The following is a 13699-nucleotide window of genomic DNA, read 5'->3' on the forward strand; positions in this document are numbered from 1 at the left end:
ATAATAGATACACAACAAATATATATAACCAAAAATTCATATATGCTTTTTAAATGAAATTGACAAATATATGTGCTTAATAACCAAAGTTAAATATTTTTTAAGAAAATGAATAGTTATAAATATTTTACCATATTTTTTAAAGAAAATATATTCAAAAAAATATTTAACTACTCAATTTTATCTAAAAGAATAAATAGTTAATAACTTAATTTTATTACTAAATTAATAAAATCTTTTTACGAATTTTTTTTGTGTATTTTCTGTACTCATTCATTACTTAACTTTGAGTCTGTAAAATATAATAAAATCCAAACTATTTAACTCACTATGTATATATTACTTTATTATAATTAAAAGATATATTTTCCAATTAAAAAATTTAATTAAACTTAAAATGTAAAATTATTAGACAAAGAAATTCTTTGAACTATAAATATATATCTAATATATATATATGTAATAAGGGCAATATTATCCAAAAATTTAATTATAGGGGTTAAGTGTTACATTTGTTAATTTAGGTGGTAAATGTCACATCAAGAATAGTTCAGGTGGGTAAAGTGTATTTTATCCATAATTTAACAGTAATCGAATTTACACTTTCACATATCTAATATTTTATATTTTTTATATTTTTTTTGCTATATCATCTAATTATATTATTCTCGTCACCTATTATTATTTGATTAAACATATTTTTTTTGTAATATTTTTAAAAAATAAATATGAAATATACTAATCGAAATAGAATTTATTATTTTTTGTCAAAAAATAATTATTATTGACAAATAACAAGTAAAATAATAAGCAAAAAATACTATCAACCATGGAGGTCCTCATCACCTCTTGCTATTTTGCCACTTGTTTTGCATATTCTTCGAGTCAGTTCATACTACAAAAGAATGCGGGATTCGTAACGACTATTTTTGGAACGGCCTATCCACGACTTTCGACACAAATTTATAACGAATAAGTTATGCTGACGTCATATCGAAGATAATATAAATTTTGTTAAGTTGTAACGGCCTAAGCCGTGTAAACAGTGTTACAAAGTGAATATATCACAAAGACCATTACAACATAAGGCCGTTACAATTTATCACGATTTTTGTAATTGTTATTTAATTTAGGGACGGCCAACATTTCTTATAATGTCAGTCGTTATAAACAATGTATGAAAGGCCGCTACAAAGTTTTTAAACTAGGACGAGCCGATAATTATTTTTGGTTGTTACTATTTTCATATGGTTTTTGGCACGGCTAGTTAATTTTGGAACGACTATTAAAAAAATGTAAAGCTATTACAAGAACCATATAAAAAACCAAGAGAAATGCTATGTTGGTTTGATGTTAGAAAAACCGTGGGAATATGGATGGTTTTTCTTGCCCACGTGTATTATAAAAGTCGTTCCAAAGGCCGTTACAATGGCCGGTAGAAAACAACTTATATATATGTGTGTTGCAAGTTGTTTTTATTTCATTTCATTTATTGTGGAATTACTTATTAACCACACACACTCTCAATATCTCTCATATTTTCGTTCATATACACTTGATCGGGTAGATTGCTTAAATTTTTGGACCAGCAACTGCTGATCTCTTGAGTTGGTTGACCAGGTAACAACAACTAATTTAAGTCGTTTGGGTTAATAAATTGTAGTGTACTTATTATAGCTTTATGATCTTCTTCTTATATGTTATGTATTCTTAATTAGTATAATGTGATTTTAAATTTATAGGTCGAATTATATAATTATATATATAGTGTGTGTGAATATGCAGTGACATATCATCATGTTACGACTACTAAGGAGATGGATGTATGATAAGAACCTCCTAGGAATGACAGGTCTTACATCGAAATTTAAGGATGGGGTTAAGACTTTCATAGAATAGGTCAAGTATTAGCGTGGACATATGGATGGAACAAAATTAGGTGCCCTTACCGGAAGTGAAAAAGCACAAAGTTCCGGACACCCGACGATGTTAGTTATCACTTGTGTATGTGAGGTTTTATGCCAGAATATTATAATTGAATTTTACATAGAATGGTGAGAGTGCAGAAATACTTTGATGCTGTGGCTGCGTCTCTAATGCAAGAGGAACAAACTCCAGCTGCTCATAAGGAATGTAATTATCCATACTGGGGTGATGAACAATAGATAGATTGGGGGATGGTTTTTTATGCAGTTGGGCCAGGTTATTTTTCTTCTTCTCACGATGGTGTACCTAGTGATGGTACGAGGTCCTGCCCTACTGATGTCGATCCTAGTTCACATTATTACATCGATGGCCCCTATGATTATGTGTAACGGTTGGCAGACCGATTTTACGATGTAATACATGTTGCCAACCAGTCGTTGTGGAACGGTTGCACCCAATCTCAATTGCCATCCGTTGTTAAGTTGGTGAAGCGGACATGCCATATTTCAAGCGATCATATGATCGAATATCCCAATAGGCTAATAAAATATTGTTCCCCAGTCACACCCTGCTGAGAGATTACTACAGTACGAAAAAATTGATAAAGGATTTGGGTTTGACCATTGAGAAGATTGATGTGTGTAAGAATGACTGCATGTTGTATTGGAAGGACGACATCGATTTGAAGTACTGCAAATTTTGTGAAGACGCTAGGTACAAGCCGACACGGGAGGGAGACCTCCGCTGCAAGAAGTCCTCGTATACCGTTCTTAGGTACCTGCCACTTACTCCCCGTCTGCAGAGGTTGTATGCCTCGAGAGCAACTGCGGAGCATATGACGTGGCATGCCACATATCAGACGGGGGAGAGCTTATTTTGTCATCTTTTCTATGCAGAGGCTTGGGAGCATTTTAACCGGATGTATCCCTATTTTGCAAAAGAGCCGGGTAATGTTCATCTAGGCCTTTGCACAGATGGTTTTGCGCCGTAGAGGCAGTACGGTCGTACTCATTCATGTTGGCTCGTTATCATTATATGTACAATCTCCACCCCGGTACGTGCATGAGTTCTGAATATATGTTCTTATGATGGTGATTCCTGGCCCTTCTAATCAAAAGCGTGTGATCGATGTGTACTTAATATTGTTGATCGAAGAACTGTTGCAGTTGTGACATATGGGTGTTCGGACGCACGACAATGCCACAAACAAGGCATTCATTATGCGGGCGGCGTCGATGTGGACTGTGAAGCCTATAGGATGGCGTCTAGGTGGAGTACCGCCTGTATTATGGGTTTCCTAGTTTGTATAGATGACATACGGGCATTCCATCTGCAGCACGATAGAAAAGCGTGCTACTTTGACTACCATAAACAGTTTCTCCCTGAGGACCATCCCTACTGAAGGAACAAGAAAGTCTTCACAGAGAATCGTATAGAATATAAGGTTGCACGTTTGAGGCTGACAGGAGAGTAAGTCCATGATTGGGTTGCAGAATTAGTTTTGTAGTTGAACAGCCGTTGACCCTCCCTTCCGGCTATAGTAGCAACCACAAGTGGACAAAGAAAAACATCTTTTGGGTTCGACAACCTTTATGATTCGACACAACATTGATGTCATGTACATTTAGAAAAATGTGTTTGATAATATATTCAACACCGTGATTGACATAAAGGGAAAGACGAAGGATAATTTGAATGCACGAAAGGACTTGATGATCATCTAATTGCCCGGAGCTTGAGTTGGATGAACATAGACCGAACACTACGATTTCTACCCTGACGAAGGAGCAGAAGAGGGGGATATGTGAGTGGAGTCATTGTCTTAAGTTTCCTAATGGCTACGTGTCTAACATTCCCCTTTGCGTCGACATGAGGCTACACAATCTAGTGTTTGTAATTGTATATTTTAAATTTGCAATATTTTATAAATAAAAATTTATTTAGTTTAATGACTCTTTCTTCATCTCCCTTTATTTTTTTCATAATTTACTGTTTTGTAATAATATATTTCAAATTTGCAATAATTTATAAAAATTAATATTTTAAAAAATAATTTATTTGAAACAGCTAAATATTAAACATACAGTTACAATAGCCGTTTTAAATTATGACGAAAAACTTTTGGCTCCATTTGTGAAAATGGAGCATGTTGAATTTTTGTAACGACCATGATTTAATAGGCCGTTACAAAGGCTGGTACACCTGAAATTAATGACGGCAAAATAAAAGAGTTTGGGGAGAATTTTTCATTTAATTAGCCGTTACAAAAGCCGCTATAAGCCTAAATATTTGAACCGCTTTAAAAGCTGTTGCAACTCTTGACCTATTTCAAGAATTCACCATCCGATTCATACCAAATTTAAATATATACAAGAATATGTCCATTAGATCATACCAATCGGTATGATTTAAAATCACATAGCCTGATTCAATGATGCACCGTCTTAAATAATTATTTTTATGTTCTAGGTACGATGTCTCGACATCCGTATACCCAATAAGGCTAAAACTTTGACAAATGTAATCTTTTGTAAGTATAATCATATCTAACGGTTTACTCTGAATTTTGACGCATGATTAACCCATGTTGTTCATTGATGTAAGATGATAGTTATATCAACGTAAATAGGAACATTTATGAATATACAAATTTATTGCATACTGTGAAAATATACAGATGTCAATTACAATTTTTTTTATGTATTCCAATCGTATTATTCCACACTTTGAATACTTTTTTTACAATATTAAATTATCCAATACGAATTTTTTTTTGTACATTTAATAAAAAATAATTAATATTTGAAATAAACTTTGTAACGGCTTCTTGTATGCGTAGGAGCAAAACGACATCATTTTATAATTTTGAAATACACTTTGCAACAGCTTTTTACACGATTTTCAATACGATGTCGTTTTGTGGTGATACAAATACCATATGTTATAACTCTATTTGTAACAACTTTACACACGGCTATGTTATTATAATCCCTTTAAACACGGCTACTCACTTTTTGTAATATCTTTTGTACCAGATTTTGGAAACAACATGGAAAGATATATAATCGATACTTGACATTCCCCATTCCTCCCTCACTCTCTTCTCTCACTCCTCTCACCCGTCTGTGTCCGAGTCTAGCTAGCCACGGTTCAGTGAAGTGTAAAGGGGCATATGATGATGTGCAATGGTTTTTTAACATTTTCATTCATTTCCAACATTTTTCATATGTTTACAGAGAAACGAGCCCGAGTCACAAATGGAGCATGATCAAACTGCGAAAACCATAACAGACACGGCACAAGATAAACAAGACATAATATGTAATGATGCAGCGGAGAGCAGGACGAATCGTAACGAAAGCAATCCAGTGTTTACGACTCTATGTATTCAGCTATCAGGAAGTCTCATTTCAATGATTTCAGAAGGTGGTCGTAAGGTACAAACCATCTCCTTTGTCTTCCCAAAATATACCTGGAAACAAGTACTTATTTCAATTAATTACTGCATCTTCAAAAAGATGCACAAAAGTATACTAGGAAAGAACAAGAATCGCCTCACAAATGGAAACAATGATTTCTTGCCATGCTACAAGCTAAGTTTTCGTCTGCGATGTAGCATGATCATTTGAAAAGAATAATGAATACCTGATCCAATGAGTTTCTCAGCTTGCTCTCCATTTCTTCGATCATTTTTCCCATATTACATAAATGACCCTCTGCAACTGAAAGCTCCATATTCATCTATACAGAAAAGGGTTCAAAATGTGTTGAGAGACTTGGGATATTTACACGACTTCATTGTGAAAAATGAAACTAAATGAAAAACAAATAAATTGCAATTCATTTGGCACATCAATAATCCCTATTCAACAACCAAATACCTGTCTTCTAATTGATCCTGACAAATTGAAGGTGCCAGAGGAATCATTATTAGTGGTCAGCGAAAGCATCACAGAACTAGTCAAGCAGTATCGAGCAGTTTCGTCCTCCACTGGTCCCACCTGGAAAAACACAAAGAAACGACATAATATTAAGAGGACAGTCATTTTTCTTTATTTCAATGCAAGATAATTTACCTCAATAACATGTATCGCATCCCAAGATCCTTCTTGAAGACAACCTCTTTTACCGTGTGCAGTCTTTGCACCATCTTCACAAGGCAAAAAATTAGACAAAGGAAAGAAGAACACCATTTACCATAAAATTTGAGAGATATCATTACCTTTCTTAATCAAGAAGCAAGCTACAAACCCTTCATTTTCATCCTCCCAGATATACACTGAAGAAATACCACCTTCATAATACCTATCCATTGTTTGGTCATTTAAGCTGCCAGAAGCTCTTAAATAAACATGCAGTAAATTGAACATATATATAAAATAAAACATCACAACGTGATATATTACATCATCATGGAAACAGGGAACGAATTCTACAAAGACAACACCAAACTCTGCTATATTTTAAAACTTAGGCAGGTCAAAGAGAAGCAGTCGCATTTGTATAAAGCTAAAAGAGAAAGTACGAGGTAAGTAAAGGACCTCACTGGTCACAATAGATAGCAAAGATGTCATTTGCTTCAATCTCAAGTTTCCTCAACTCTGCCGATGGATAGGGTCCGTCATCTAATGGAGGATGGTACTTATTTGACCAAGGTGACCTTCAAGTGGAAAACAAGAAACAAATTAGTAACAGTATCTCTATTATACCAATGAAGTAAAAAAATGAAAAAGAAATGTTCAATTTTAAATGATTGCTACAGTAAATAAGTGCCTATATAAACCATGGTACGAGTTACACAAACCATTCTAACAATAATGCATTAGACGAATTCAGCAGCATTCTGACGATATTTTTATTTCCAACGGTGATTTAATTTAAGTTCCAGATATCTGAGGAAAATGTTGATACTAATTATAAGGGGTTCTTCGGCCGTTCATTACTCCACTTGCTTCAAAAGAACTCATAAAGCTCGAATCATAAAATAGTTACCTATAAGAGTCCGCATCTCTGTTATACTCGCACAATATGAACTCCTTCCCGCTATCCACATCACATAAAACCTGATAAAGAATTACTATATTTAGACACAAAATCTAAACATGGAATGTCTAACAAGAGTGACCAGTTAATTATCTGGAACGGGAAAATGAATTCCTTTGATTTGTTTTCAGCCCAAATGATTGAATACCCCTTGAAATTGAAATAACAACCAACCAAAAGTAAACTTATAGAACTCAGCCAAAACCCCCAAATTTCAATCGCTTGTTAAGGAAAATTGACCTAATGAGCTGCCTTCAGGCAACTTGTAGCATATCACATTAGTGATAATATAAAATTAAACCAACTTCAAGCTCCCTGTGATGGATATACACTTGATTCATAAGAAATGGAAAATAGACAATTCCCCTTGATGATTGATTACCAACTAGAAGATCAGAGTCCAACACCTAACCCAGAACTTCAACAAAGCTAAAACTAAAATCTGAGTAATTAATAATTCAATAACTCGTATAAATATAAAAATCCTCCAACATTACATCCAAACCAGAAGAACCGCTGTTCTCTTCCAACACATTCCTCATTTCTTCAAAACATCAAAAGACAAAAGAAACAGTACATATTCATTTCAAAACCCTAAAATTTCACTTCCATTTCTTTCAAACCCACATTCCATTCGAACATATTACGAACACATTGAAACAATCACTTGCACAATTGAACCAGATAAAATGTCTACGGAATTTTACCTGAAGAGGCTGATCAACTTGAGAAAGAAGATCCGAGGAGTGCTGCGGCAAAAGGCTTAAAAGTGCAGATAAAGCCGTTTCCGAATGCTTCGGTGGAACTCTTCGCATCAACCCCATTGCGGCCTCCATTTTCTCCTGCTCAATATATTTCCTTCCGTTAATTCTTGAAAATTGAAGGAGAAATTCGCTTTTATTTGTAATTTCTCAGTATGAGGGCAGATTTAATTATCCCTCAGAGAGAGAGAGAGAGAGAGAAAGACGGGTCGGTTTATGGACGCCGGTCGGTTTATGGACTAGGCCTTTTCGTGGACCGGGTTTGATTTCTTTCTCCATTTGAGTCCATAATTAGTTATACCTCAAGTTTATATTTTACTTGCCTTTCTGGCACGCGTTTCTATATGTATATAATAAAATAAAATTTATATTTTAAAAAATACTATAAATAAAAATAAAATATATAAATTAATAAATTATATTTAAAAAATAAATAAATAAAAATAATTTAAAGTATTATAGACACAACAAAAGAATTGGTAAGTGGTGTTAAAATGACGTGGAGTCACTTTTATTAAAAAATAATAATTATAATTAATTTTTATAATTATCTAATTAGAAATACAATTGAGATAACAGTGTCACTAATCATCGTTCGTGATGTATAGTGTCTTTTTATATATATATATTTCGTGACTGAATCATAATTTATATATGTGTATAATTAAAATTTTATTGACTAAAATTAATTAAATAGATTAACTTGAAATGTACATGAAAAAGAGATTATTGATGAAATATTAAGCAATAGGAAATGAAGTATATAATAAACTGTGATATGGAGCTAGAAGTTGGATTGAACTATCCGAGTCCAGGTCGAATATAGGCCGATGAGATGGGCTGGACCCAACTCAAAAACCAAACAAGGACAATTGTCCACGAGGACAAATGGATAAACTGTAAAGTATTTTATAATTTTTATTTTATGGGATAAAAAGTATTATAATATTTATTTTATGAGACTAAATGTGTTAAATTCTTAAAATTGTGGGTCCAAAAAAGCAGCGAGAATTTTTTAAATGCAAAAAGAAAAATAATTACGAAATGGTACTATTTTAAAAGTTTAATAATATAGGTAGATTTGGGATTTAAAATCCCAATTCTGACACATTCTTTTTTGAAAAAAAATTCTCCACAGAATCAGGATTTCAAATCCCGAATCTTGCATAATGTAAAAAAATAAACATGCCATAGAACTGGTATTTCAAATCCCACTTTTGAAATGGGATTGGAAATCACATTTACAAAAAAAATTGATCATAATTATATTATGTAATTTTACTTAAAATAATTACATCAACTAATAATAAAAAATTGACAAAAATAGTATTGAAACTTTATTAATATCGAGTACAAAAATTTGAAAATAATCATATTGCGTGACTTTATTTGCAGTACGACATCAAACAATTTCTTTTAAATAATTATTATTAGAATGTATTTGTATTAAAAAAAAGTTGATTTAATATTTTTACTAATATTGTGTACAAAAAATTGAAAAAATGTGTGTTTATTTATGTATATTGTGCATAAAAATTGACAATAATCATATATGAGCTGGTGGCGAAATTGAGATATTAAGTGTTGGTCCATCAGATCTGTAGGAGATGGAGAAATATTTTTTCCAACTTGGAATTGTAGATCTAGTCAACATCCAAATCAATAAAATCGCTCTAACACTACTACCACCAAAGGGAAGTACATGTTCAAATGATCCCTCACAGGATCATCCAATGAGAGAAAGTTCGTATATCCACAATAATGCAACTCCAAGATTCGTGGGGACAAGATTAAGAGAAATCCAGGATGAATCCAAAAGAGTGCTGAAAGATACACCATGGGTAAGGACAATGCTCCATCCTTTATATATATGACACTACACTTAACCATGATATTATTGACTTTTGAAACATTAAAAAGTTGATAGATGAATGAGCTGCAACCATGAAGATAACAACAATCACATTAGAACTGAACCGAAAAAATTTTATATGGTTATTGGGGTTAAGTTTGGAGGGTCTTGTGAAGGTTATATTAGATAATATCCCAAAATACACCAACGCAAGTATTATGGAAGGAGAGTCCAAAAGCGTAATTGCACAAAGACTCGGTAAAATGAAAAGAACCATTTTTTGTTGTGATAATGATACTTTTCGAACCATTAAAAAGAATCAAATGAGCAAAGAAAGAAGAAGAAGAAGAGCAATAGCTCATACTCTAGAAGTTCCAGATTCCTCTTTTCAAAGGAGATAATGGTAGTCCATATCAAAGGCTAGATTATATAAATTTGGATAGAAAATAGGACTAATAAGGGCTTCATCTTAAGGATCTAAATGAACAGACGCAAGATCTAAGGAAAAAATTCGTACTAAAAGAACTTTCAGACGAGCCTATATTAGAGCCAATGAAAGTTTCAAAGATTATAACTTCTGGACATGCAGAGCAAAATGGCACATATCTCAGATTGCTCCTAGAAACATGGTGAATTACAAAACTTTAAAGCCACGGACAACATCTTGAATGCAGTTTACTATGACGATTTGGTACCCATCAATCGCTACCTTCCGTAGATGAAAGCATCACGAGGAAGAAATAGAGAGTAATTCAGATGAATCTTTAATCAAGTCAGAATAATTAAAAGAATGAGATAGGTTCCAAACTTCTAATAGCCTGGCAGAATTCTTTTCAAGAATGATGTTGTCAAACAAAACCATAGAAGGAATCATACGTCAAGACTCTAATTTCAGCCCATACGATGGATTTATTATTGGAGGAATCGGTAGAGTCCTCAACCAAATAGGACTAAATCAAGCATCACATAATCTACAAATTCAGTTCAGGTGAATTTATTGTTCCTATGAAACTTACTCGTAATGTGATAGAAGTACAATTTATTCCTAAAGAAGAAATTCTTGAAGAATTAAATAAGCTTAGAGAAGAAATAACTGTTACTATGACATGGATTCACATAGAAACTATTGAAGTAGTAATAAAGGTAACTTTTAAGGAAGGAATTTATTCAAAAATACATTTACCAATAATGGATAGCAAAAATGGATATCTTGGAATAACGATAGAAAATTTGTTATGTAGGAAAACTAATGTTTGATATTCACCCTAGAATTGTATATAACCTAGCTGACCAAGATTTTAGTCGTTCTTAACATTTCCTTCGAATTTCAAGAGAAATGATTATATGAAAGGAGGAAATAGATTATATTCCCTAACATATAGAACAACTTATGCTTTTCTCAATACATATCATTTTGATTTATATATTAGGAAAGAGTACATTGAGATTCCTTGAATTTTCAATAAATTTGCTAAGGTAATGACACCAGATCCAATTAGGATACCTAAAATAGGTGATGTTAATATTTTAATAAAGGACCATCCAGTTTTAGATCAAACACATAGCTCTAGAACTAAGTTTACTAGCAGGTTATTCTTATCAGAAGATAGGATTACAGGCTACAAACAAAGTAAAGAGAAGGAGTTGTTAAAAGCTTAACTCCTTAGGCAATTAGGGTTGATAATGTAAAATTAGATGTCTTGAATGCTAGAAATAAATTCAAGTTGTATTTGTCATCATTAAAAAACAGAATTATTTTCTTTGTGATAACTTATATCATTTGGAGCAACCTAACATTGGTAAATATAAAGGCATGCTAGAACTAGCAGACCATGAGATCATGGTTATATGTATGAGAAAATGAGACTATAACTTTGGGGTTAAGTTTTCTCGAAGATCATAAAGCATGGAAGAAAAAAGATAATGGTACGGAATTCAATCTAGATAGTTTCACCATTAGAATCGAATGACTAGTCCATCTCTATATAGATATCTGTTGGTAGGTAGTATGAGAAATATGAGCCTGAATATTTTGCAGCCTATATTGATTCAGGATTAGAGATTTGTACAACAAATTTTAATGTCTTTCCTAGCAAAGCTATGAAAACCTTACCCGTTATTGCGGAAACGAATTTTTCACAAAAAATCTTAGTGCTTAATAAAGGAATGCAAGAAGCAAAAATTAAAATTGGAGTTGGAACACCTTAGTTCAAGGTAAAAATGCCTTTTATTTACTTTCAGGATACAGGGGATATATTTTGATAGGTAATAATTTTATCAAGACCTTTGCAATATATATATACAGGATAACCATAGGAATCTGTTGATTTTTATTACTAACTATGGTAGCTGGATGCAAGTTCTGCAAAGAGAAAAAAACATTTAACAGGATAATTCCTGTAAATTTTCGCAGCAAACGTGGTGGTTGTGATGCCAAATTGGCCCATCCAAAAATATAGGATAGAAGAAAATTTGTTAAGGCTCTTTTGTATTTCAGGCAACATGGTTTCAACGAAGCTTTTGAAGAAGAACTTAGGATTTTCAAAAAAAAAATTATAGGAGTATAAGTCATTAGACATAAATGATGAAAGTAAGCTTTCTCTAAAAAATATCAAGAGACTTATCCTTAGAAATTTCAGTGAGAATCCTCTAGCATGGTGGGATAGAAATAAAATTAAAGCTACTCTGAATGTCAAAGATGAATGCAAATATGAGTATATTTGATACGAACCCATTCAATGAACATGGTGGATAAGAAAGATATGCAGAAAATCATCAAGGAGCAAATCAATATTAAATTTATCGAACCTGGAGTCTCTACTAACAGTAGCCTCGATTTTCTGGTAAGAAACCATGGTGAAATAAAAAGAGGTAAACCCAAATTAGTAATTAACTAATCAAGGTACCAATAAGATATTAGAATTTGATGGTTATAACATATCAAGTAAAGAACACTGAATTGAATGCTTTAAAGGTGAAAAAGTGCTTTTAAAATTTGATTGCAAATCTAATTTTTATCAGATCAAGATGAAAAATGATTTAAAAAAATACATAACATTTTTCACATCACAAGGACAATATATCTGGAATGTATTTTCCATTGGACTTGCAAATGCACCCTAGATATTTAAAAAAAATCTAAATCTTTTCAAAAACTATCTAGAATTTAGGTTTGTATACATAGACAATATCTTCATTGCATTTAGAAATATGTAGGATCATATTAGACATTTTGAAATATTCTCTATGACGCCATAAAGAAGGATTAGTGCCTTCTGAAAAGAGCTTCATCATAGCTGCCAATTAATTTTGAATTTTTACAGTTTCTTATTGACGAAGCAAGTATCAAATTATAGGAGCATATTATGGAAAAAAAATCCACAATTTTCTAGATATTCTTAAATACAAGAAGCAACTACAAAGCTTCGTGGGAGTTGTTAATTTTGCAGAAATCTTCATTAAGTATCTTGCAGAATACAGAAAAGATTTCGGAATACTTCTGAAGGACACAAAAAGCTCAAAGTGGAAATGGAAGAAAATTCACACTCAAAGGTTTCGTGAGTTAAAACATGTCTACAATAACCTTCCAAAGCTTGCAATCCAATAAAATGAGGATGGATTAGTAGTTTATACGGACACCAATTACTATAGATGGGCAGCAATGCTCATGAAAAAAACGACTAATGGTGAAGAACCATATAGATACATAGAGGGTTGTCCACTGAACAACAAGCCAAACTTTGGTATATTAACGAGAAATAATTCTTTATGATTTGGAATGCGTTTAAGAAGTGGCATTTATTCTTAATAGCCAAAGAATTTACTCTAAAAATGATAATACAGATGTTAAAGCTTTCTTGAACAATAAACTCAAATCTAAAATTGAGAAAGCTTGTACTATTAGATGGTATGCTGAATGCTAATACTATGGTTATAAGGATAAATTACATAAAACCCCCATGTGTTTCAAAATTTTAGCTAAAAATTCCCTTGTGCTAAAAAAGTAGGCAAAAAATTCCTTGTATTTTTCTTTAAAATATTGCATACTCTCCCCTTTCGTTAACTAAGTTTAACAGCGTTAAATATTATGCTAATCGCCCGTTCTGCCCTTCTTATA

At 32.5% G+C, this 13699-nt stretch overlaps 1 protein-coding gene across 2 annotated transcripts; it reads right to left on the minus strand.

The window, feature by feature from the left end:
* Positions 5100 to 7916, minus strand: LOC105178919 (probable F-actin-capping protein subunit beta). 2 transcript variants are annotated; one of them, XM_011102514.2, is made up of 8 exons: positions 7677 to 7916; positions 6919 to 6989; positions 6473 to 6586; positions 6149 to 6255; positions 6003 to 6076; positions 5808 to 5927; positions 5572 to 5667; positions 5100 to 5398 (listed from the first exon to the last, which is right to left on the minus strand). In XM_011102514.2, the coding sequence occupies exons 1-8, from the start codon at positions 7803 to 7805 to the stop codon at positions 5315 to 5317; spliced, it is 795 nt and encodes a 264-aa protein (XP_011100816.1). In that variant the 5' UTR covers positions 7806 to 7916; the 3' UTR covers positions 5100 to 5314. The 2 variants fall into 2 exon arrangements, with proteins under 2 accessions (XP_011100816.1, XP_011100820.1); XM_011102518.2 differs by having other exon boundaries at positions 6149 to 6231; positions 7677 to 7912.

Source organism: Sesamum indicum, linkage group LG2 (assembly GCF_000512975.1).
Source record: "Sesamum indicum cultivar Zhongzhi No. 13 linkage group LG2, S_indicum_v1.0, whole genome shotgun sequence".
Classification (NCBI taxonomy): domain Eukaryota; kingdom Viridiplantae; phylum Streptophyta; class Magnoliopsida; order Lamiales; family Pedaliaceae; genus Sesamum; species Sesamum indicum.